General features: G+C 34.8%; 1 protein-coding gene across 3 annotated transcripts in view; it reads right to left on the minus strand.

Moving 5' to 3' along the window:
* Window positions 1-26,715, minus strand: part of TEX10 (testis expressed 10) — a 71,808-nt gene that overhangs the window by 16,779 nt on the left and 28,314 nt on the right. For all 3 annotated transcript variants that reach the window (XM_074196733.1, XM_074196732.1, XM_074196731.1), the window contains exons 7-11: window positions 24,936-25,071; window positions 22,686-22,861; window positions 20,691-20,868; window positions 7,163-7,251; window positions 5,461-5,594 (exon numbers count right to left, since the gene is read on the minus strand). In XM_074196733.1, the coding sequence (XP_074052834.1) occupies window positions 5,461-5,594; window positions 7,163-7,251; window positions 20,691-20,868; window positions 22,686-22,861; window positions 24,936-25,071 (713 nt within the window). The remainder of the gene's footprint in view (window positions 1-5,460; window positions 5,595-7,162; window positions 7,252-20,690; window positions 20,869-22,685; window positions 22,862-24,935; window positions 25,072-26,715) is intronic.

Genomic DNA, 26,715 nt, shown 5'->3' on the forward strand with positions numbered 1-26,715 from the left:
AAGCAGTCAGAAAGAAACAATGCAAATATTGTGGAGCTACAGTCAAGATAACACAGGATTTGGTAGCAATCTACATTAAGGGCTCATAGGGCTTGGAATATGATACTCTGGAAAGAAAAAGAGCTTGGATTACAACTGAGAATCAACTACCCAAAAAACTGAATATACTCTTTCAGGTGAAAAGATGGGACATTCAAATGAAATAGGGTAATTTCAAACTTTACTGATGAAAAGATTAGAGCTAAACAGAAAGCTTGATCTTCAAGTACTGAAACATAGAGAGGGTGGACAGAAAGGGCAAATTATGAGGGATTTAATGATGTTGAATTGCTTGAATTGCGAATTGTTGAATTCCTTCATGGGAAGGAATAACTCATATGAATCTTCTGAGAACTGATATGAACCTTTTCATGTATTAGGGCTGTTAGAAGGAGCATATATAGACAAGGCACAGGAGTAGAATGGGAAGATAGAATATATAAAAAAGAGGCCAGACTAAGCTTTTTCAATGGAGTGGAAGGAATGGGGGGGGGGGGGGGGGAGTGGCTCAGAGCAGAAATAACATACACATTCAACTGGGTATAAAATCTATCTTACCCTAGAGGAAAATAGAAGAGGAAAGGAAAGAAATGTGAGAAAAGGGACAGGGGAAGGGGAGGGGATGTAGGTGCTAGAATAACAGGGATGATTGTGGGAGAGGGTAGTCAGATACAACACACCTTTGAGGAACGACAGGGTGAAAGGAGAGCAGAACAGTATAAAATGGGATGGGGAGGAATAAGATGGAATGAAATACAGCTAGCAATTGCAACTGTGGGAAAAAATACTGAAGTAACTTCTCTGATGGACTTATGATAAGGAATGCTATCCATCCCCCACACACCCATCCCTCAAAAAATCTTTGGAACCAAATCAGAATTCAAGTACACTCCATCTTGCAAGCTGAATGACACGAACTTTTTGGTCAAATGGGCCTGCCCAATGCTAACCATTCACAACATTCCATGTCTTCTCAGTATCTCTGCAAGGGCTGCTGCTGATTTCATTTCAAACTACAAGTACCTAAAAAAAAATCTACTTTCTTTTTATTGCTATTTCTTTACATTCCAAATGATGACCATAGTCTAGCTCAATATACAAAAAAGGTTCTCTTGTATTAGAATAAATAAGGGCCTATGCTACGCTACCTATTTGTACAAGAAAAAGAAATATAATGTAAGATACAAACCTGCAAAACTGGAAGTACTCATTTACTACACCCCAAGATCCAGGCTCTTCCTTTCTTGATTTTTCCCTACATGATAGGAATTCTCATTCAAACAGGCAATTTATATGTTATTTTATGCAAATAATTGCATTATACCATCATGTCTAAACCCTCTTCTTTTAAGCTGGGGGTTGAATATGTCCTTGAAACTCATTTCTCCCCACCCCCCGAGTTCAACCTTATTAAAAATATGTTTTTTGGGGTGGCTAGGTGGCACAGTGGATAGAGCACCAGCCTTGGAGTCAGGAGTACCTGGATTCAAATCCGACCTCAGACAATTAGTAATTACCTAGCCATGTGGCCTTGGGCAAGCCATTTAACCCCATTGTCTTGAAAAATCTAAAAAAAAAAAAAAAAAAAATCTGTTTTCCCCCCATCCCTAATATAACAACTTTTATTCTACAACTATCTATATAAATGTGCCATTATACGTGTTAACATTTAGGGATCAATTGTCCCTCAGCTGTAAGAAGTAAATTTTGAACAAGAATCTATGAACCAGAAGGCAGCCCCATTTGGGCCTTAGAGAATCCCTGTTTTCAATAAAGGTTCACTCTAAGTACTACCTTTTATACAAGACTAATTTTGAGATCCAAAGCTGCCAGAGGAGATACCAACAACTTTAACACTTCATAATATTTAATATTTAGTTTTCTGTGTACATGTTGTGTCCTCCCTACCCCAAGGAGGAAAAAAGTTCTTCATGCTATTCATGTAGAACATAAAGAGGTAATGCAATTAGATGGATTCCAATGTGGCTCCTAGAATAGCCATGATAAAAGACAGTTTCCATGAGAACAACCCAAAGCTGGCCCTCTGTCCATTTAGAGGACGCACAAGTTTCAAACTTCTAGTCAACATACACAGATATCACACTGAACAACAGAATATGGAACTAAGAAACAAAATGACAAACTAGAATATTGGGTTAAAAATCTAGTGTTGGGCGGTTAGGTGGCACAGTGGATAGAGCACCAGCCCTGTTGTCAGAAGTACCTGAGTTCAAATCCAGTCTCAGACACTTATTAATTACCTAGCTGTGTGGCCTTGGGTAAGCCACTTAACCCCATTGCCTTGTCAAAAAAAAAAAACTAAAAAAATCGTGTTAAATTTAATTTTAAATTAAACTATAATATTTGGGTTAAAAACAATTTGACAATAAATGAGAACAGGGCTGTCCAAAGTGCCGCCATCTGTGGGTTTACTAAATGCTTTAGTAAATGAAGCTGTGCTACCACAGAGCTCTCACTAAAATGGCAAATCAAAATATGTTGTCTATTCTTGCAATAAAAACTTTTAAAAGTAAAGTCGGACAGCCCTGAATTAGAAGAGGCTTGACTAAAACACACTTCATGTGAAAGAATAGCTGAAAGTTTCCAGCAAACTCTAGAGTGCTATGAGTCAACAGTTTAATGAAGCCAAAAAAGCTAATGTGATATTAGGGTGAATGAAAAGTAGCATAGTATCCTGAAGTAGGAAATGACAATCCTGGTTATATAACACTTCAAGTACTTTGTTCTACACAAAATCTGACAAAGCACAATGATAAATTGAAGAAGATAGTGAATTTTGGATTCACATCACAAGAGGAGTGGTTAAAGAACTGTAAATGTTCTGCAGAAGACTGAGGGAGGGGGAGAGAGAGAGAGACAACTATCTTCAAATATCTATAGGACCATCATATGGAGGATTTAGGTTTGTTCTGCTTTTTTCCAGAGAAAAGAACTAGAAGCAATTGAGGCAAATTTGCAGAGTAAATTTAGGACTGATAATAAAGAAATATTTTTTCTAAAAATATCCAAAGAAAAAAAGCTATCCAAAAGAAGAATAAGCTACTTTAGGAGACAGTAGATTCTTCCTCACTGAAGATCCTCCATCAGTAGGTTGGAGACCCATCTGTCATGTATGCTTATTGAGGGAATGCTTGTTCATAAATTGGTTGGACGAGGTCTTTGAAGTACTTTCCGACTTGAAGATTTTGTGATACTACAATGATCTTCAAATGTCCTCCAATCTTTTTCTTTTCCAATAAACTTGGTCCACAGTCACTAGGTTAATAAAGCATTTTTTGATTATATCACATTCTCACTTCTCCCCTGCCCAAAAGATATTTTAATAGGCTTGAAGCAAAATATAAGCCTTTTTGGCTTGGAATTCAGAGCATTCCAAAAGGTACATTTACTGGCCTCTTACTAATAAAGCTCTCAGCTATTATTTGTGGAATGAAAATAATTTAATACTATTGTATTCATCATGACGAGCAAATGAATTTCAGAAAAATCTGTAAAGATTGCTGTGAACCGATGCTGAGTGTAGTGAGCTAAAAGAAGAGAATATTACCCATAGTAACACAACACTGTACAAGGATCAACTATGATTGACTTAGACCTTCTCAGAAATACAATGATAGAAAACAATTCCAAGACACATGAGGGAAAATAATTTTCACATACTGAGAAAGAACCATGGAGTCTCAATGCAAACCAAGTATACTATTTTCACTTTTTTTGTTTTCCCCTTTTGTTCTGATTCTTCTTTCACAACATGACTAATGTGGAAATAGGTTAATATGATTGTACAAGTATAACCAATATCATATTACTTACTGTCTTAGGGAGGGGAGGGAAGAAAAATTTGAAACTCAAAATCTTAAAATAATGAACACTGGAAACTGTCTTTACATTGTAAATGGAAAAAAATAAGTATTATAAGTGGAGGGGGAAAGTTGCAACCTTTGTTCTTTTGTATACAATGCCTGTGATAATATTTTCACTTTATTTTTCTTGTCTTTTTTTGAAATAAGGATAGTACATAAATGTTCTGCATGATTTCACATGTATAACTGATATCAATTTTTGCCTTTTCAACAGATAAGGAAAGGTAAGAGGGAAGAGAATTCAGAACTCAATAAAATTGTTAAACACTTAAAAATAAATAATACAACATAGCAAAGAGCAAAAGAACTGGGGTTGCAATCAAAACTCTAATACCCGGCAAAATTAAGCATAATGCTGAAGTAAAAAAGACATTCAACGAATTGCCAGACTTTCAGATTTTTGTTGCAAAAAGACCATAGTTGAATGTAAAACATACAAGAAACAAGAGAAATATAAAGTATATACATTAAAGACTAATTACAAGGGAATCAATAAGGTCAAATTGTTTACTATCTATATGTGGAAATGTAAACCATATATGCCAGATTGTTACTAGAAATTCAATAGTTAGAAGGAAAGATGGGGACAGAGCTGAATAGGATGGGACTCCTAAAAGCAAACTGGTCTAGGAAAAGGTTAAAAAAAGAGATACCATCTTTTATAAATGAGGTGTGAATTAAATGGATAAGGAGAGATCATAGTTCTGAAAATTTACTCTCATCAAGTGTATGTATACACACAAACAGAAAAAAATAATAGGTTATAAAAGTCTATATTCAGAAAGAAATAAGAGGAAGGCTTTGGGAAGATAAGAGGGTATATAGAAGGATATGTAGAATAATGGGAAGGAGGGTACAGAAGAATGTAAAAGTGGGATTCTTTGAAGGGTAGGGGAGTAAGGATAGGAGTAGCAAGGTACTGAGCAGAAATAAAGTAAAGGAGTTGGAGGGTGTTGTGCTTTCATAAAATGTTATAAAACTGAGAGATACACACAATTCAAATAGATATCTATGAATATGTAAATGTATCCACATATTATATATATATATAAAATACATGGATATATGCTTAATTAAAGCTGTCCTGAGGGAAGGTAGGAGAAAAAAACCCTAAATTTTACAGTGCACAGTGGAGAACAGAAAAAACTCTACAAGCAAAAAAATTTTGAACACAATATTATATATGCTTTCTTGAAATAAAAACTTATTGCTTTATATTATGAATTCTCTCTTATGTTTTGCTGTGCAAAAGACAATTTTATTTGTAAAATAAAAGAAAAAATTACTTTTGCAAATGATATCTCTAAATTTTTTGACCATTAACTACCATCTTGGCATTCATTTTACAAATAAAATGAACCTTATATATTTCAGTAGTTGAATTCCTATCTCTCCATAAACTTCTGAAATGCTTGTGATATCTACAAAACTTTTGGGCAAGGACCATATAAAACTGTGCCTTGCACACTGTAACATTCAAATTTCATTATTACAATAATGACCACTGGGTATCACTTGAAATTAAAGTAAAAATTACCTCTGTCACATCCCAATGATGCAAAAACTGATCCAAGTCAGTTAGGTAGAGAAGTACTGGTGAGAGTTGTGTTTGACTGATATGAGGATTCCCTCGAATGCTTTGAAGCCATGACATCTCCTTTGCTGAAAACCCTAAAGAAGTAAAATCGATGAAAACTATTTTTCTGCTATAATAGGACTGAGAATTGGAGATCTTTTGTAATTTTACAAAAGAGGATACTGAGAGAATCATAAGACTGGTCAAATGACTTCTTTAAGGTGACCAAAGTGGTAAGTTGAGTCCAGATTTAAATCCAGGCATTCTACTCTAGATTCAGTGCTTTTTCCATTACATGACTCCAGGGACTACTTCAAGGTATTTTCTTAAAGAAAATACTATCTTCTGTACAGTAAAATCTTTTTTTATTTTAACTCTCAATAAAAATAAATTCTTCCATTCTTTGCATACTGAAAAAATGAAATACAAAAGCATATGAGGTAAACAATGATTAATTATCATAGGCCTTTGTGCATGGGAGACATGATGACTTCCATTAGTATCATGAGGAATAGCTTAACAGGGTTTCATTGTGGTCAACTATAGTGAAAGTCAGTAAGTAAGAGGTAGCAAAAGAAAACTACAAGAAAAAGGGTAATTGCTTTTCAAAGCACATAATATAAATAAGGTAAATTAAAATAGATAATCTATAGATAACTTCACCATTTTAACTTTCCAATTTATTATACTATATTCTGTTGCTACATGTTTCCATATCATTAATATACTCTATTGTCTAATAAAATTTTTTATATCCCTGAGAAAGGAAAAAACCAAAACTGCAAATCTCACTAAGTATTCTTCAAATGGGATTCTTTTCTAATAAATATTCATTTCCTCCAGCAAACTCCTGAAAAAATATTTAAAACCAATTGTAGATTCTAAGTACACAATTCTGGTCAATAATAATCCATCAGTTTTTTTTCTTCCAAAATCAATAGTGTCTTCTATATTTTTTAAAAAAACTGCTTATCTACTTTACCTACCTTCTAAATGTTTTACTGAATTGATCTATAAAGGTAAACAGTATACAATACTAAAGGATACCAAAAGCATTTTTTAAATGATCTTTTTTAGTCAATTTTAAGATAGAGTTAAAAGTTAAAAGTCAAGGAGGGAAAGAAAAGGGAAAAAACCCAATTCAAACAACAGTACTTTTAAAAGATTTTCTTCAAACTTTATAACAACTTTAAATACTGGAACAAAACATATCAAAACAATATCTCTTTTTTTTTTTGCAAGGCAATGGGGTTAAGTGTCTAAAGATCATATTTGAACTCAGGTCCTCAGGGCGGCTAGGTGGCACAGCAGATAGAGCACCAGCCCTGGAGTCAGGAGTACCTGAGTTCAAATCCAGCCTCAGACACTTAATAATTACCTAGTTGTGTGGCCTTGGGCAAGTCACTTAACCCCATGCCCTGCAAAAACCTAAAAAAACAAACAAAAAAAAAAAAAACAAAAACAAAACCTCAAAAAACTCAAAATGAACACAGGTCCTCCTGACTCCAGGGTCAGTGCTTTATCCACTGCACCACCTGGTTGCCCCAATACAGCAATATCTTAAAAGAAGGAGCTTCCCACAGTACTATCATCATTCTCCTTTTCCCTAACATAGCAGAGAGATTAGAGAGGAGGGAAGAGGTCTAAGAGTGCTATGAATTACCTGTAAGGGTTGAAAATAAGAAACTGAAATAGTCCACATCATTCATTGTACTTGCTTGCAAAGAACGCTTCCATCCAGAAAATGCAGATCTATAAAAATAATAATACACATTTATTTACAAATTCTAAGATATTTCCCTTCCAATTAGGTGAAGTAAATTACAAGCATTATCCTTATCTTATGTATGAACAAATGGATTCAGAGAGGCTAAGTCATTTGTCCATGCTATCACAATCAAAGTGCTTCAGATTTAGGTCTTCCAATTCCCAATCCAGACAGAGCAAAAAATAAAAAAGCCATCTTCCTTTCCCCACTCCCATCCCTCCCACCTGCCACAATTTGTTATCATTCAATCAATTCAGTGTATAACAACTCTTTGTGATCCCATTTAGAGTTTTTTCCAACAAAGATCCTGAAGTGGGTTTCTTCTCAAGCTCTTTTTAAAAACAAATGAAGAAACTGAGGCAAACAAAGTTAAGTAAATTTGCCAAAGGGTCACACAACTAGGAAGTGTCTGAGGCCATTTTTGAACTCACGAAGATGAGTCTGTCTAACTCCAGGCCTGGCACTCTATCCATTGCAGCACCACATTAGCTTTCCCTTCAGATGAAACATTTTACTGAAAATCATGAAAACTAAGAATCTCAGATCGGGAAAAGAACCTAGGGATCACCTAGTTTAATCTCCTCATTTTACAGATGATGAAAAGGAAGCCCAGAGTAGTAAACAAATTTGGTCAAAGTCATACTAGTCTATGTCTCAATGTTCTTAATCTATAAAATGAGAAAGTTGCACTGAAGACCAACTTATAATATTCTCTAATATTTATGTGTGTATATATGGTACACATGCAAATATATGTATAAATACCTATAAATAAAGATATATGAAAGATCAAAAGTATCAAATAATAAAGGTTCTAATACTATTAGAAATAATGTCACAAACACATATATATTAGAAGTAACATCAAGATATCATGAGGATCCAATGATAGTAACTTCACTGAATTCCTCTGATGGTTTATTTTCAGAAGTAAAAAAAAACCTAATGTTCAACTGAGATGATCAAGTGTAGATCTAAAACATTTCAAACACATGGTTCAATTTCCTTTTTAAAGCAATAGACTGAGTACCTCTGAGGATAACATAACATAATGTAGAAAAAAGGAGATAACTGAATCACTAAGTTGATGGAAACTTAAAAAAACTTACCCATCTCTAAAAACATAAATGTAATAATTCTATATAGGAACAAACCCCTCACTTTACAGCATTTGCAGATAGGATAAATTAAATCCCAGGGAGGCAGTACGACTCTCCAAAAGTTTTAGAGATGGCAGCTCTAATGCTTCCCATCTCACTAACATTTTTCATATATCCCACAGAATAAAATTATTAAATAAAATTAAATATAAAGAATATTTGTTATAATAAAATGTTCTTTTTTAGAGAGGAAGCCATGTTTTGACCTGTAGAAGAATACTTTTAAAATGAAACTAATTTTTTGAACTTAGGTAACTTTCATTTCTGTATTTCTTCAAATACATTCTTAATCTCACTCTTAATTTATTTTTGCTTTTGTCACATACACAAAAAGGCTTAGCTCTAAATCCTAGTTACTTCTGTTCTTCAGGTTTTTTTCAGCTGGTCCTAAGTGTTTCACAGTAACCTGAAGGTGAAGTAGCAAGCAGGCCAAAGTAAGAGATAGACTACTGCTTCTTCACTGGAAATAATTAAAAGCTTTCTTTTCCCCTTTGGGGAAGGTTGAAAGTTAAGTTTGAAGGATCATACTACATATACTAAAAATGAAAACCACATAGAAAACCATCGAAACCTTTCAAGTTACAACAAGGCTATGTAAAGTATTTCATTTTTCTGCCATATCACTGAAAAGGAATTCAAATACAAATTAAATCTATTCTATTTACAAATTTCACATTTGTATCACAAACAAGTTACCCCAAATCTCCAAAAGAACATAACATTCCCAAAAGGAATGTGTACACACACACACACACACACACACACACACACACACACACACACACACACTTCTATTATCAAAATTCTTAATGTTATGGACATTAAGTATTTTTATTAAGATTCTTAACCACAAATACAATCCCAAAATAAATTGCTATTACAAAACAACAAATCTCAAATTCCTCTTTTTAACATGTTGGTAAAAATGTTCATAATAAATCTTTAAGAATATGACATGGAGGGGGCAGCTAGGTGGCAGAGTGGATACAGCACCAGTCAAGAGGACCTGAGTTCAAATCCAGCCTCAGACACTTAATAATTACCTAGCTGTGTGGCCTTGGGCAAGCCAATTAACCCCATTTGCCTTGAAAAAAAAAAGCCCTAAAAAAAAGGCCTCCAAAAGCCAATAGAATTATTATTTCATGGGCCATCATATTATTTCACATTGCATACTTGTGCTAAATGTTTGCAAAATAAACAAGATGCAAATAATTGCAGCTTATGAAGCATTCTATGAAGAATAGCTATACCTACACCACAGTAAATCAATACATACTAGATGACTTCTATGCTAAGAAGGGCATTAGAAAAAAAGATTCAAAAGAAACCGGCTATAGAGAAGACATACCTATGAATCATGAACAATTTCTTCATGAAAAGAAACAAAGAGTAGAAAGAAACAGTATAGACCAGCTCTTCCTACTAATAAGACTCCAAGAAAACCTAGGAGTAATTGGTAAATATAAAGAAATCTTCAGTGGATCATCTTTCCAGTCCAAAATCAAAAATATCATGGAGTTGGGGAAGAGATGTAGATAAGATTACGGACTGAGCCCAGGGCTTTGTACTAGAATAGAACCCAAGGCCTCCCAAAGAGGTATGGGGCATATGGACTCATTGTCCAAATGCTTTGAACAAGGCCAGTAGAGATTTCCAGAGGTTTTCACGTATCTAACTACTTGATCAGACCAGCATTATGTAGTCTCCCAGAGGTGACAAGAACAAAGACTCAATTCCCCCTGAAAATTCAAGAATCCACTGATTACTTCCCAAAAGAAAACCCACAATGAAAATTCTTAGGAAATATCAAAGTCAAAATACAGACCTTCTAGGAAAAGGAAAAAATGCTGAAAGCAGCATTCAAGTACCATAGAACCAAATAAGATTTAGTAGCGACAATCATACAGGAATGGGAAGTATACAACAATTTTCTAAAACCCAAAAGCTATAGGCTACAACTAAGAATAGCCTGGAGCAGCTAGGCAGCGCCGCGGATAGAGCACTTGTTCAAATCTGGTCTCAGACTCTTTATAATTACCTAGCTGTGTGGCCATGGGCAAGTCATTTAACCCCACTGTTTTGAAAAAAAAAAAGACTTGAAAAAAAACAGTACTGCCCTATAGGGGAAAAATGGAACTTTAATGAAGTAGAATACTTCCAAGAATCCCTAACGAAGACTGAAGCTGGAGCAGGGAGAAAAATAAAAAAGATAAAAACAATTGAATTGAAAAGACTTTATACAGATTGTTTGTATTCTAATGAGGGAAGGGCTGATACAAGCATCCTCTAAGAATTATTAAGTCATTGAGGTCCAAGAGAGATCAAATAAGGAGGGTTTGCGAAATATTTTTGTTATACTTTGATGGTTTGAAAATAAAAGGAAGGGGGCAGCTAGGTAGCGTAGTGGATAGAGCACTGGCCCTGGAGTCAGGAGTACCTGGGTTCAAAATCCGGTCTCAGACACTTAATAATTACCTAGCTGTGTGGCCTTGGGCAAGCCACTTAACCCCGTTTGCCTTGCAAAAAATAAAAAAAAATAAAAAAATAAAAAATAAAAGGAAGGAAGGAAAAGGATACATTATAGAAGAAAAGGTGAGAAATGAGAAAGGAGACATTACACATAATCAATGAATATATGTAGTTAGCTATAGAAAGCAGGAAAGAACTATGCAAATGAGGGAAAATACACAAAGAGCTCAGCATAAAATAAACAACTCAGCAAAAAAAAGAGGAAAGTAAGAGAATAAAAAGAGAAGGTCAAAGAAGATTGATCAAAAGCAAAACAAATCCTAAATTCAGAAGGGGGAATGTGAAAAGTAATTTTAAAAGAAAGGATAAGCATAGGTTATAAAATAAACCTTCACCAAGTCATCAGATTTCTGTATTAACACTAGTAAAATTCAGCAGGAAGGGGTGGAAAAGAGAAATTTCATTTAAAACAACTATAGACATTATAAAATATATATGGAAGTCCTCCCCACATACAAAACACTTTACATTAATAAAGACATATCTAAATAACTTAAATGATATTCATTCTTCAGGAGTAGATCATGGTAATAAAACAAAAATAACATAACCAATATTATTTATTCAGTACCATTATCTACTAAGATTAATTTACAGAATAAGAAAAAAAGGAACAAATCAAATGGAATAACAAAAGTCAAGAATATTAAGAGAATCAATGGGGGTATGAAATGGAAATGAAGAGGGACTAGCATTTACCAAATTTCAAAACTATACTACAAAGCAGTAATCATCTAAAGAGTTTGGTAGTAGGTAAGAAACAGGCTCATCAATGAGACAATTAGATGCATAATATACAGAAACAAAGGAGCACAGTGATCTAGCATTTGTTAAACCCAAAGATCCTATGTATTGGGGCAAAAGACTCACTATTCAACAAAAATGTAGGGGAAAAGTGAATATAATCTGGAAGAAAAAGGTATAGACCAGCACCTCAGACCATGTCAAATTAAGTTCAAATGGATACATGATTTAGACCTAAAAACCAAAAGACTTTAAGCAAACAAGTAGCTCATGGAAGATTTACCTACCAGATCTATAGATTAAAGGAAGAGTTAATTATCGGAGGAAAAAAAGGGCCTATACATTAAAAAAAATTTCATAGATCTTTTCATGGAGGCAAAGAACTAGAAAATTAAGGGATGCCCAACTAGTACAGAAAGACTGAACAAATTATTATGTATAAATGGGGATGGATGAAAAAAAAAAACCTGGGAAGACTTGTATGAACACAGTAAATGTACTGTGAGCAGAACTAGAACACTAAACAATAATATTGCAAAGACAACTTTAAAAGACTTAATTCTGATTAACAACACAATAACCAGCAACAGTTCCAAAAGACTCATGATGAAATAGGCTACTCACATCTAGACAAAGGGCTGATATCATAGCATAGTGTGAAACATATTTTCTTTCTTTCCTTGTTTTGCATAACTATACATATTTGTAATGAATCTTGTTTTTCTTATCTTCTCAATGGGTGAGGAAGAGATTATTTAGAACCAAAACCAAAATGAAACTGATTTTTTTAGGGGTAAAAACCTGTGTTTGCATTCTGGATGAGGGGAATAGAATGGAAGTTGTTTATAACAAACATAGAGCTCTGAATATTTCTGTTCCACACCCTTCTTCCACATAAATAAGGAAAGCAAAAAAGGAAAAATGTTTAAGAGAATAAGATGCAGGATACATACAAAGATTTTGTAATTCAAAAAAAATTCAATGCAGTTAAAATTAGAAAGAATTAACTGTAGAAAAAAAATTTTTTTTGCAGTTTGGGCTACCTAATAAAGGTCTCATTTCCAAGATAAAGAACTGATTCAAGTTTATTAGAATAAACAAATACCACTTTCGGATTGATAAGTGGTAAAAAGAAATGAATTAAAAACAAGCATTTTCCAAAGGAAGAAATCAAAGCTATCAATAACCATTAGAATCAATACTATCATTACTACTTAGAGAAATAGAAACTAAAGGTTCCGCTTCACACCCAACAGATTGGCTTGTCAAAAAAAGACACAAAATGTAAGACTAGGGAAAACAGGTTCAGTGATGCACTGTGGTGAGGCTGTGAAATGGTACAGTTCATATTGTGGAAAGCAAATTGGAACTATGCCTCAAGTTACTAAACTCCACATATTCTTTGACTCATTCCGTCTATACCCCCCAAAAAATAAAAAGGAAAAAAATCCTTTATTTACAAAAATATTTATAGTAACTGTAGAAGCAAAAAAACTGAAAATCAAAGGAATTAAAAATCAGCTTGAGAATGGTTGCACACTTAATATATGAATGTAATGGAATACGATTATAAGAAATAAACAAAGATGGTTTCAGAGAAACCTAGATAGATGTGTATGAACTGAGGCAGAGAAAAGGGAGCAAAACCAGGAGAACAATTTATGCTAAAACATCAACAATGTTAAAACAAATCATTTCAAAGTATTTAGATCTAATCACTGCAATAATCAATCATGGTTTACAAGTACCAATGAAGAAGAATATGATTTCCTTCCTAAGATTTGTCTTATTACATACAGGATAAATATTTTGGTCAATAAGTAAAACTATTTTTCTTGACTTTGTTCATCTGTTTTGTCTGCTTACTCTTTCCCTCTCTCCCAGTAAAGGGATCAAAAGTGAGAGAAAAAAAATACGAAAACATTTGATAACTGGATAAAATTTTATTTAAAAAGGAAGAAAGAAATAGGGTACTAGAGAAACTAAGCAACAAATATAATCAATACAGTTAAAGTGATTAAATAAGAATAATAGCTATATATATACCAAAGTAATCCTTGATACAAGCAGAAGTAGGCTTTTGCATATACAGAAGACCCCATTTTTAGTCCAACAACTAAATTATTGAACAAATACAAGTTCGTATTGTATTTATTTGTTCATTATTAATGACATTTGATTAAGTAAAGCACTGACTTAAAAACATTCCTCTAATAAACTGTTTTCCTATACATCAGTGAGGCCTAGAACTAAAGACAAGTATCACACAGAATATAATAGAAAATGTGCATGGTAGAAGGGAGGTGGGCTGTATTATACAATAAACATGAAGAAACTCAAAAGAACTGGAGTAAGGATGTCAAAAAAATTTGAAAGAAAAGCAAGCAATAGAATGAAGGATGACAGGCTGCCAGCCAGCTAGTGTTCCACTGCTATACTATTATAAGCCCAGGAAAGCATGAAGATCTGAACGCATTAATGTAAACACCTAAATTATGTGGGGGGTTAGCAGAGCCAAGATGGCAACAGGAAACAGGCTCTCTTAAATACTCTCTCCAAAATATTTCAAAATATGATTCTAACTAAATTTTCGAGAGACAGAACCCAGAGAAAGATTCAGTGAGGCAATTCTCCAGCCCAAGATAACCTGCACAATAGTGGGAAGACTGGTTCCACAAGGTTGGAGGGACAGCAGCAGCCTCTGGAGCAAAAGAACTACAGCGTTCTGGGAACAGCCCCAGGGCACCTGGATCCCTGTGAGCCCCAGCTCCTAGTAGCAGAAGCAGTTTCCTGACCTGCGACCCAAGGAACATGAAGCGCAACCGGAAGATCAGCAGGATGACCTCTGCCAGAGTGAGTATGAAGCCCAGGTCGGCATGGCCCTCCTCAGCACAGCCCGGATCCCAGGAAACAGAAGCAGGCCTATGGAGTCACCCATAGCTGACTCCCTGAGCGCTCAGGCCACAGAAGGTTAAGGGAGTGGAGGGAGACTGCTGAGTTCTGTCCTCTGTCCCTGGAATAGGACTCTGGGACACTGACTATATTCAGAGCCTGGTCACAGTCTGGGACCCCAGAGGGATGAGCTTATGGCCATTCAACAGACCAGAAGAGTAGTCAGAGCCTCATGTTACTGAAGTCCACGTGGGGGATGTCCCAATAATACTCAAAAGCTCAGGAAGCACCCCAAAACCAGGCACAGACTGGGGAAATGAGTAAACAGAAAAAAAAAAAAAAGGAACCTGACCATGAACAATTACTTTGGTCCCATGGAGGACCAAAATACTCAATCTGAAGATGAGAAATTCCAAGCTTCTGAATCTAAAGACTCCAAGAAATATAGAATTTGGGCTCAGGCTCTGATAGAACTCAAAAAGATTTTGAAAATCAAGTAAGGGAGGTAGAGGAAAAAGTGGGGAAGAGAAATGAAAGAGATGTAGGAAAAACATGAAAATGAAGCCAGCAGCTTAGTCAAGAAGATCCAAAAAAATGCTGAAGAAAATAACATATTAAAAACCAGTTTAGCTTTCCAGTTGACAAATGGTCAAAGGATATACAAACACAATTTACAGATGAGATTAAAGCAATCCATAGTCATATGAAAAATTGCTCTAAATCATTATTTATTACAGAAATGCAAATTAAAGTTTCTCTGAGGTACTACCACACAAGTCTCAGACTGGCCAATATGGCCAGAAAGGATAACAATGATTGTTGGAAGGGTTGTGGGAAATCTGGGGCACTATTACATTGTTGGTGGAGCTGTGAACTCATCCAACCCTTCTGGAGAGCTATTTGGAAGTATGCCCAAAGGGCAACAAAAATATGCATACCCTTTGATCCAGCAATACCCTGAAGAGATGTTGAAAAAGGGTAAAAACATCACTTGTATAAAAATATTCATTAGCAGCCCTGTTTGTGGTGACAAAGAACGGAAAATTAAGTAAATGTCCTTCAACTGGGGAATGGCTTAACAAACTTAGGTATATGTATGTCATGGAACATTAGTGTTGTATTAGAAACCAGGAGGGATGGGAATTCAGGGAAGCCTGGAGGGATTTGCAAGAACTGATGCTGAGTGAGATGAGCAGAACCAGAAAAACACTGTACACCCTATCAGCAACATGGGAGTGATGATCAACTTTGATGGACTTGCTCATTCCATCAGTGCAACAATCAGGGACAATTTGGAGTTGTCAACAATGGAGAATACCATCTATATACAGAGAAACAACTGCAGAGTTTGAACAAAGACCAAGGGCTATTACCTTTGATTTAGGAAAAAAACTGTTATCTTATTGTCTGATCTCGTTATCTCCTATACTTTATGTTTCTTCCTTAAGGATATGATTTCTCTCTCATTACACTCAATTTGGATCAATGTATAACATGGAAACAAAGTAAAGACTGATAAATTACTTTCTGTGGGGGGTGGGGGAGGGGGAGGGAAGGTAAGATGGGGGAAATTGTAAAACTCAAAATAAATAAAATCTTTCATAAAAAAAGTTTAGGTCAAATGGATAAAACAGTACAAAAAGTTATTGAGGAGAATGCTTTAAAAAGCAGAATTGGCAAGATGGAAAAGGAGATATAAGAAAGCTCTTTTGAGGAAAACAAATCCTTCAGATATAGAATGGAGTTAAAGGAAGCTGATGACTTTGGGAGAAATCAAGGCACAATAATTCAACACCGAAAGAATAAAAAACTAGAAGAAAATGTGAAATATCTCATTTAAAAGAACAAATGATCTGGAAAAAACAGATCCAGAAAAGCTAATTTAAAAATTATTGGGCAACCTGAAAGTCATGATCAGGAAAAGAGGCTTGACCTCATTTTAAAAGAATTTCTACAGGAAAAATTGCCCTGATATTCCTAGAAACAGAGGGTAAAATAGGAATTGAGAGAATCCACTGATCTCCTCCTGAAAGAGATCCAAAAAAAACCCAACCGCAACCCCTGGGAATATTATAGTCAAGTTCCAGAAATCCCCAAGTCAAAGAGAAAATATTACAAGCAGCCAGAAGTAAACAATTCGAATATCACGGAGCTACAGTCCGGATTACCCAGGACTTGGCAGCATCTACATTAAGGCCTTGTAAGGTTTGGAATATAATATTCCAGAAGGCAAAAGAGCTTGGAATACAACCAAGAATTAACTACCCAGCAAAACTGAACATCTTCTTCCAAGGGAAAAGATAGACTTTCAATAAAACAGGGGAATTTCAAATGTTTCTGTTCAAACAACCAGAGCTGAACAGAACATTTGATATTCAAGTACAGGACTCAGGGGGTGAAGCATAGAGAAAGTGGATGAGAAGGATAAACTAAGAGGGACTTAATGAGATGATGAACTGCATGTACTCCTGCGTGGAAAGATGATACTGGTAACACTCATTTAATAGAGAAGGTAAAAGGAGCTTTTGTAGATGAGGCACAGGACAAAGCTGAATTTGAAGATATATTGTAAAAACGGAGACAGTGGGTGAAAGGGAAATGTACTAGGAGTAAGAGATAGGAGAGGCAGAATAGGATAAGATATCTCACATAAAAGATATTTCACGTAGCTTTTGCAATGGGTATGGAAGGGAGGAAGGAGAGGGGGAATGAGGGAGCCTTCATTCTCATCAGAAATAGCATACACACTCAACAGGATATAGTCATCTAGAAGAAAAAGGAGAAGGGGAACGGGGGAGGCGGGATGTAGGTAATAGATGAGAGGGGTAGATCCTAGGAGAGAATAATTAGATATAACACATTTTTTTGACTTTTTACAAGGTGTTGGGATTGGGTGGTCTGTCCAGGACCACGGGGCTGGGTGGTTGCTGGGTCTCTGGGGTGGGGTGTAGGTTTGGGGCTTCTTGGCCCCAGGGCTGGTGCTCTGTCCACTGCATCATTCAGTTGTCCCACAGCACATTGCTGAAGAGGGACAGAGTGAAAGGACAAAGAAAATATAATAGATGGTATCAGGGAGGATGGAGGGAATTACAATCAACAGCAACTGTGGAAAAATATGGAAGTAACTTCTATGATGGACTTATGCTAAAGAATCAACCTGATCAACGTGATCAACCTGAGACAGAGCTGATAGTATCAGAATACAGACTGAAGCGCAAAAAACCCCCAAAAATCCTAAATTATGAGATCATCAATCCAGTATTTGATAATCATACAAGACTGGAGCTCCTCTTGGCTGTTTTGTATTCAGGCGGTCAGAGTCAATCAAATCTCAAGAATGGTTTGTTTCTCTACCTTATAAGAGGTCAAAAAACCTACCAATTTCATATAAAGGAAAGGTTTAAGCCATTGCTAACAAGTACAACAGTTCAATAGTCAATAAATTTACCAATTACAAAAGTGGGAGATTTATGCTCACGGGTGCTGACCACTATCATGATGTATGTCCAACTCAAGACTCCAAATCAAAGAAAGACTGCTTTAAGAGAGAACCTCCTTAAGACTGGAATTAACTGCACAAATTGCCTCATGCCTCAAAACACTGCAATTCTTCCTAAACAAGACCCAGAATAACTGGAAGAATTCAGTCAAATCTTTTTTTTTTTAGTTTTTTACAAGGCAAATGGGGTTAAGTGGCTTGCCCAAGGCCACACAGCTAGGTAATCATTAAGTGTCTGAGGTCGGATTTGAACCCAGGTACTCCTGACTCCAGGGCCGGTGCTTTATCCAGGGCCGGTGCTTTATCCACTGCGCCACCTAGCCACCCCAGAGTTCAGTCAAATCTAAAAAAAGAAAAAGAATTTCTGGTAATCAAGACAAGATAATGATGTATTGTTGGGAATATATGCCCTATAGACCTGGCCCATTAATAGCTATCTTTAAAGTCAAGTTAGCAACAAGATAGTGCAATGGATAGAGTTCTAGACCTCAAGTCAGGAAGACCTAAGATTACATCTGACCTCAGATATTTACCAACTGTGTGATCTTAGGTAAGTTAATTAACCTCTCTGGGCTTCAGTTTCCTCAACTGTAAAATGAGGATAATAATATTATCTCAGGGTTGTTATAAAGATATTTATAAAGCACTTTGCAAATCTTTAAGTGCTAAAAATAAGTACCAAAAGCTATTAAGATACTCACGTGCTGTGTGGTCTTGATTAAGTCACAAAACCTTTCTGTTCCTCAATTTCCTCATAAATAGCAATTACCTTACCGGGTTATTCTGATAATCAAATGAAATAATATACAGAGCTCTTTGCAAGCAATGAAGGACTATACAAATGTTATTAACAATAACAACAAAGGGCAGCTAGGTGGCGCAGTGGACAAAGCACCGGCCCTGGAGTCAGGAGTACCTGGGTTCAAATCCTGAGATACTTAATCATTACCTAGCTGTGTGGCCTTGGGCAAGTCACTTAAACCCATTTGCCTTGCAAAAAACCTTAATAAAAAAAGAAACCATTAACAAAAACTAACACTTATGAACCACAGCCAAGCACTGTGCTTAGCACCTGCTACAAATCTCATTTGATTCCTAGAACCACCTATTTTTATCCTCATTTTATAATTGAAAAAAAAATAGAGAAAAGATGTAGTGATTTATCCAAAGTTACCAATAAAGGAAACACCTGAGGCTGGATCTGAAATCAGGTCTTCCAGACCTGGAGAATGAAGAACACTCAGAAAGCATCTAGTTCAATCTCTTTATTTTACAAGTGAGGAAAATAAAACCAAAGAAGTAAAAATGACCTGCCTACCATTATGCAACCAATAAAAGTTGCCAAGAGAGGTCTAGAATCAAGTTTTCCAAATTCCAAAGCCTCTTGCTATTTCTGGCACATGCACATATCACAGAATAGTAACAAACTGTGATCTCACATCTTAGAGTGAGTGTCTTTTCCCCATCTAAACTTAAAACCCCTAAATTTCTGTGGTATATTACAATAAACTCTATATACTAATGTAACTTTGGCTGCATTATGTGATTCAGCAAATAATTCAAACTACTATTTTAAAATGATTTCTGAATATGGTAGCAAGATTAATTTGCAATGGTAAAAATTCATCACTAAGTTACAAGTCAACTTTTAAAGCAATAAGTTTCACAAAGTGTGCCACATAATCCTGAATGCTACTGCAGATTTTTTAAACATCTATAAATAATTATTTAATATAGATATTACTTAATCAGGATAAAGAGTATGGTAAATATAGTATTCATAAAATAAACAAAACTTGGCAATTATATTAAGGGCTCATGTCAAAAAACAAACAAACAAAAAAAACAGACCTTGAATGTAAAGAACTCAAAAACATCTGCTAATATTGAACAAAAACTTCCCAGAAAAGGGTCTCCCCATATGGAATCACACATTATCACTCAAAGGTTCAATGTGCTGCAATACTTCACTACAAAGAATACTATGTTGTCAGTAAAAAAAAACTTGGGCCACTGATCTAGAGCACTATTACCCCAAGAGATAGTTAAAAAAATTTCCCACCCCTAGGTATCCAAAATGTCCAAAATAATTACTGTTTGTTTTTTGGGGAGGGAAAATATTAAACTTTGATGGCAGAAATATTCCACTAAATATGATACCTACATTTCATTCTCATATATTTATAATCTTCATAATTATATTCTGTAAGTTTAACAGCATTAGGTACAATGACAAGCTACAAATGGACACCCCATTTTGATAACTGTTCCTATAATCTGAATTACAATCCCCCAATCCAACACCTCAATATAATCTTACTTGTAAGCAATCAGTTTCTGGTTATGTCATATTGCATTTAAAATGTATTGTTACTACAATACTAGAAATGAACTTTTAAATCATATAAATAAACTATAAAATCATGTATATTGTCACAATTACTAAACTCTAATTTTCAACATTTGATATTTATCCTATCAAGCAACTATAGAAACAAATATTAAAACATTATTGATGGAAGAAAATGTAAAGAACAAAATTAGAATCACTGTAAGCAAAAAAATTAGCATTAAAATAAGGCTCACTTGAGTATACTACCTCATATGCAGTATCCTTATAAGGGCAGCAGCCAAACTTGAACTAAGTCTTCCCATAATACAGCAATGACTTAAATGACATAGTAAATCAGCAGGTAGACAAGGCAGAAAATATATCAATTGGACCAAACGTTGCTGAGAGGCTGCAGGAAGAAGAACCACAGTGCCTTCTTGTGGATCTAAACAGACAAAGAAAAAATAAATTCAAGCACAAAAATTATTAGAAGTCACAGGAATCCACTTAGAAAGATTAATAAATCTTCATGATTGGAATATTATTCTTAATTCTGCAATTTTGAAATAGACAGTTACCATAAAAACATCTTTTCTTATGGTCTTTTTTTTTCAGAAAACAAAAAAAACCCTGATCATCATTTTATGGGGAACAATGCTTTATATGCCTAGCTTTATAATTCAGAATACATCAAGATATGCAAAATACTTTCCACTAAGAAAAAGCATTTTAAAAATAATTACACTTTAGTTGCAAACTGATCCAGTCTTTCTGGAGAACAATTTGGAATTATGCCCTAAAGGGCAATGAAATTGTGCATGCTCTTTGATCCAGCAATATCACTCCTGTATCTCAGAGATTACTAAAAAGGGTAAAAAAAACCCATATATACAAGAATGTCCATCCACCAGGCTGAACAAACTGTGGTATACGAATGGGATAGAAGACTATTGTTCTAAAAGAAATAATAAGGGATGGGACTTCAGAAAAGCCTGGAAAGACTTGTAGGCCCTGATGCAGAGTGAAATGAGCAGAAACAGAAGACCATTAGACACACAAACAATATAGGGTGACCATCAATTATGATGAACTTATTCAGTTCAGCAGTAGAATAATCAAAAACAATTCTAAAAGTCTCGTAATGGAAAATACCATCGATATCTAGAGAAGAACACCCAAGCTAACTATCTTCGATTTTTAAAAGCTGTCTTGTCATTTTTTTCCATTCTTTTTTCCCCTTCTGTTTGAATTTGATTCTTCTTTCACAATGTGATTAATAAGGATCTATATTTAGCATAGTTATGCCTTTAAGAGTCTATTAGATTGCTTTCTGTCAAGGCAAGGGGGAAGGGAAGGAGGAAAGAGAGAAAAATGTTAATCTCAAACTTACAAAAAAATTGATTGGTGAAAATTACTATTGCATGTAGTTGAAAAAATTAAATAAAAATTAATAATAATAATTACAATAATTCCACTTTGCTCTCTAACAGCAATATATTATAGTGAACATAAAAATATGAAACAGGTTCATAAATTTTCTTTTTCAGAAAGGAAATAATTCTGTCGTTCAGAAGAAAGTTGAACAAGGGAAACTTTTTAAGCATAGGATATTTTCTTTAAATGGCATTCCTCTAAAAGTAATTAAAGTATAAAATCTTATTTTAAGTGTGATTAATGATGTAAACAAATGTCACAGTACAGTGCGATATTACTGAATTTTGAGGAAAATAGTACATTCCCCTCCAGAGACAATTATAAATTTAAATGGAAATTTAAGAGTGAGGAATTAAAGATTCAAAGAACAAAGTTATTATTAATTTCTGTAAATTTCAAAGAAAAAACTTTCTCTCAGATAATAAGCTTATTAATGGTCTCCTGTCATAAGAAAATGGAATGGCTACTTTACAGTTTCAACTGAAACAACCATTCTAAAGTATCAATAAATAAAAGTTTACTCCAAGTCATGAATATTTTGTAATTCCATTGAGTCTACTAATTTTTAAAATATAATGAATTTGGCAATATTTTAATATTTCAAATTTCAACTACTTATATCTTAATATCCCAAACCACTCAAATCAAATGAAAAGAAAGAAAAGGCCAGCCTAGAAAATTTCATTGTCTATTCCAGAAAAAAAAATGAGACATTCAGAAATGGGGATAAAGATGATATCAAAATCCTTACCCCCTCCCCCCCAAAAGGAATGCAAATTAAATTTTTAAAAACTCATCAGAAGTTATGCTCTATATCTCTAGTCTTACCATAGATCCGAGAAGCAGTGGCTTGCAAACTATTTAGCAATTCTTTATTTGATCGTGCTGCAGCAGCATGAATGATATCAATAAGTTGAGTTGAGAGTTCAGGGTTTTTACAGCCAAGTTGAGCAAGTTGCAAGGGCAAGCTAGCCAGCCAACGAGATAATACTTTACTTCGGCTTCTAAAAAAGGACAAAGATGACAGAACATTTCATTACCTAAAAAAAAAAAAACCCAACAAACCACCAACGGCACATATAAGAACACTGAAATAATGAAAAACTATGCATCAGTCACAAGTATTATTAAGCATCTAATCTGAGTCAAGCTTCGTGCTAGGTAATACAGATACAAATACAATGAAAAAATTTCTTCTCATGGAACTATCACAGAGCCTTTAATCGACTGGCATGGTAGGCGGAATGTACTGTTCTACCTAAGCAAAATTTTAAAACAACTGGAGTTAAAACTTTTCTGACTTTATTGTGATAAAAATTACTCTAATATTCTTCCCTGCCTCCTCAAATAGAATATAATGATTACAATGGAATCTTTTCTTAATAACTTATTCCTAACTAGCAAGTGGTACTAACAGGTGGTAAAGACATCATCTAAAATGGGCACAAGTTGTAAGGGCTACATCATTAACTGGAGAGTAAAAAAAGTGCTGGGCTCTAGTCCTGCTTTTACCATATGCTTTCTGAGCATTTTGACAATTTACTTAAAACTTTCAGTGACTTGGCAATGCCCTCAAAGACTTTAGGCTACTATTGGCTATAGACCAATTTGCAAAGGGAAACTGAATTAATTATCAGGATTTCCTCATACCAATAAAATCACAGTTCTACCTCCTAATACCCAGTATCCCTTTCTTATATGGTACAGTACAAAAAGCATAAAGAAAACTGGATTCCAAACTGGATTCCACCATTCATGTTAAGACCCTGGGTCCTCCCAGGGTCTTAGCTTCTTAGGATATTGGGATAATATCTACCTCACAGGGTTAGTGTGAGTTATCTTTAGTATATTCCAATATCATGCCTTCTCTAGAGTACTTACCTGCAAATAAGGTTTATTGATAAAAGCCCCACCCAAATCTCCATTTACTCTCATGATATCTCAATATCCAATCAAGCATCCCTCAAGTAATACAATTCATCCACATATTAATTATCAGATATAAATAGTAATGTTCAGATCCAAAGCAGGAGGTTGTTGTATCCTGGATACACACCTAACAAAGGCAGTTTCATCCTGACTGGCACTGTCAGGCAGCCAAATAGTAGGTACTTGGATGCTCTGCAACTGCACCAATAATAAAGGGTATTAGGACATGGTTGAAACTGCACAAGAGGAGAAACCTTTAAGTGAATCACTACTGGGACATCAAGAGGAAACCTCACCCAGATATTTCACAGACTCCTTTAGTATGACAAACTAACCACAGCTGATCATAAATATTGCATGTTTTTCTAAGTACATGGTCTTCACTCACCTACTCATAAATCAAAACTAAAATATCAGCTAAAAAAGAAGCTTTTTAAAAATTACACAACTATTAAGAACCCTTTTGTTGGGCCCCATATGATATAATCTACATAAAAATTGCTTCCATTCTGTTGACTTCAAATCCCTGACCAGATCCCACCAGGAGCTCCCCTTCTCGGGAACCTGCTTGCCTCATCTTTCATTTTCTTTCTCGAGTGGATGTCAAGTGCCAGGAAAAAAAAAAAGCCTGGAGTGCACATACTCCCCCTTTCTCAAAGGCAGGGGCAGGAGTCTTTCCAATTACCCACCTACACACGGTAAACAAAGCCCCTTTGAATACAGTCCTCCAAGCAAGGTGGAGGACAATTGGTACTTGCAGGCCACCCTGGCCCTGACCTGTCAGTCTCTCTGATCTGCCTTTCCCAGATTCCTGAGCCTACATCTGCCCTAGCACTGCCATATTATCTCAGAAGTGATTCTAAGTTTTTCCATCCTTATTTCTAACCTTTGATTTATGAGCCATCTCCCCTGCTTAAAATGGGAGCTTAAGAGCAAGATATGTCTTGATTTTTTTATTTCTATTGATGTACTTAAATGCTTTTTTCATTCCTTTTCTTTCAAGATCTTTATCCCTAAATGATTAAATAATCAAGAAAAAGTATACTTTCTATGCAATCATTTCAATGAATTACTGTATATCAAAAGGAAGAAATATCACCATAAGAAAGTTATACCTAGGATAAAAATTAAATTAAAATTCTTTCTTACTTGATTTTGTGAGGACCCATTTCTTCTTTCTGATAAATGCTACTAAAAAAGTTCAGAAGTGAAGAACGGACAGAAACAAGGAGATTCTTCTGTTGATAAAGTGTATAGACTGCCCTGATTAGCATCTCTGTTGCCACTAAAAAAAAGTTCACAACAAATTTTATATAGATTGTATAAACGTGAGCTTTGGCATAATAATTACATAACAATCCTCATCTTCGTAAAAGAATTTAATATAGCAAATTCATTATCATAAAATTTTATTAATTAACAATGACACAGAAAATCCAATTCATTGAATGGTTCAGTCTAATTGACAAAGTAATAATTAGCAACTGAAGAGATGCATAAGTCATTTCTCTGACAAAAAAGAGACAGCACAAAACAACAGAATGATGATGATACCAGTTGTTTTAAATGATTATCAAGTGACACTCAGTATGGATACTTTCAGTTTGGAACATTAAGAGTGTTAGAATAGGAAAACATTGAAAAAAGAATTTTTTTTGAGTGAAATATAACCAAGTACTATTGAGGAAGAAATTAAAAAAATGACTATTTGTTATCACTATTCTGGCTAACTTTCTCAGATAACAGACAGCTTCCTCCCATCTCCCATAACAGTCAGCTTGTACAAAATATTAAGACATAATATAATTGTGCTCTAATTGGTTTTTGTCCATCCCAGCTCTAGCCTCCTAAGAGGCAAAAAGTGAAAACGCAAGTTAGTTCCCATGATCTTTTTATTCCTCCACTAGCAATACAGGTCTAGAAATCTACATAGTAACCATATACCAATCCACTCGAGTTAGATCCTGTGACCCATCCCAAATTCTAGGAAGCCAGTCATAGATCAATTAAACTACCAGGTCCAAATTCTCAATCTTAACAATAAAAAATAGAACTTAATTACTTTTCAGGTTATGACTATATTATTTCTTTTCAAATACACACACACACACACACACACACACACACATATATATATATAATTTAAAAAATATTATATTCAGATCCATTATAGCAGGGAAAGGGGAAAAAAGAAAAGGCATTCTAAAGTTATCAATTCAACAAACTTTTAATAAATACCTATTATGTTCTTGTTATATAATCATATGGGAGGCATGTCATATTTTTTAGAGAACTAGTTTAATTAAAACCTAAAAGTATGGTATTTGTGAGTTAATCTTTTCTTCTTTTGAAGTAGTATAGAACAGTATTCCAAATGTATGAGGCAAAGGGGGTTTATCAGGATGTTTTTCTTTATGAGCTTTTCAGTGTTTTTTGATGGACTTGAAACAATTTAGATCTAATTTTTTCCAATAAATTAATAAAAATAAATTTTAATAATTTAAAGCACCTATTGTACACACAATACTGTGTTTAGATGAGACAAAAATTCTTTCAAAGGACTTAAAATCTAGCAGGAAATACATATAAAGACCCTTTTCCTGAAGGCAAAAGAACTCTCTTTGTGGATGAAGGGAGGGGGCTGGTTGAAAGTACACTGAACCCCTGTAGAGTTTTAGAGACAGATAGCTATAACAGCATTACAGAGCATCTGTAGCTCTTAGCCCAGAAATGGTAAGTGGTTCAAATAACTGGTCAGAAAGAGATACAGGGGAACCTTTGCTAGTAATGGGTGAAACCAGTTATAACTGGAAACTCTTATTGTCCATACACTGTTCTGGGATGCAATTCCATAGTAGAGAAAACACTGCTGATTCATCAGAAGGGAGCAGGGACGCTGTTCATAGTTCCAAGGCAGAGAGAAGCACTG

This window comes from Macrotis lagotis, chromosome 8, assembly GCF_037893015.1.
Source record: "Macrotis lagotis isolate mMagLag1 chromosome 8, bilby.v1.9.chrom.fasta, whole genome shotgun sequence".
NCBI lineage: Eukaryota > Metazoa > Chordata > Mammalia > Peramelemorphia > Peramelidae > Macrotis > Macrotis lagotis.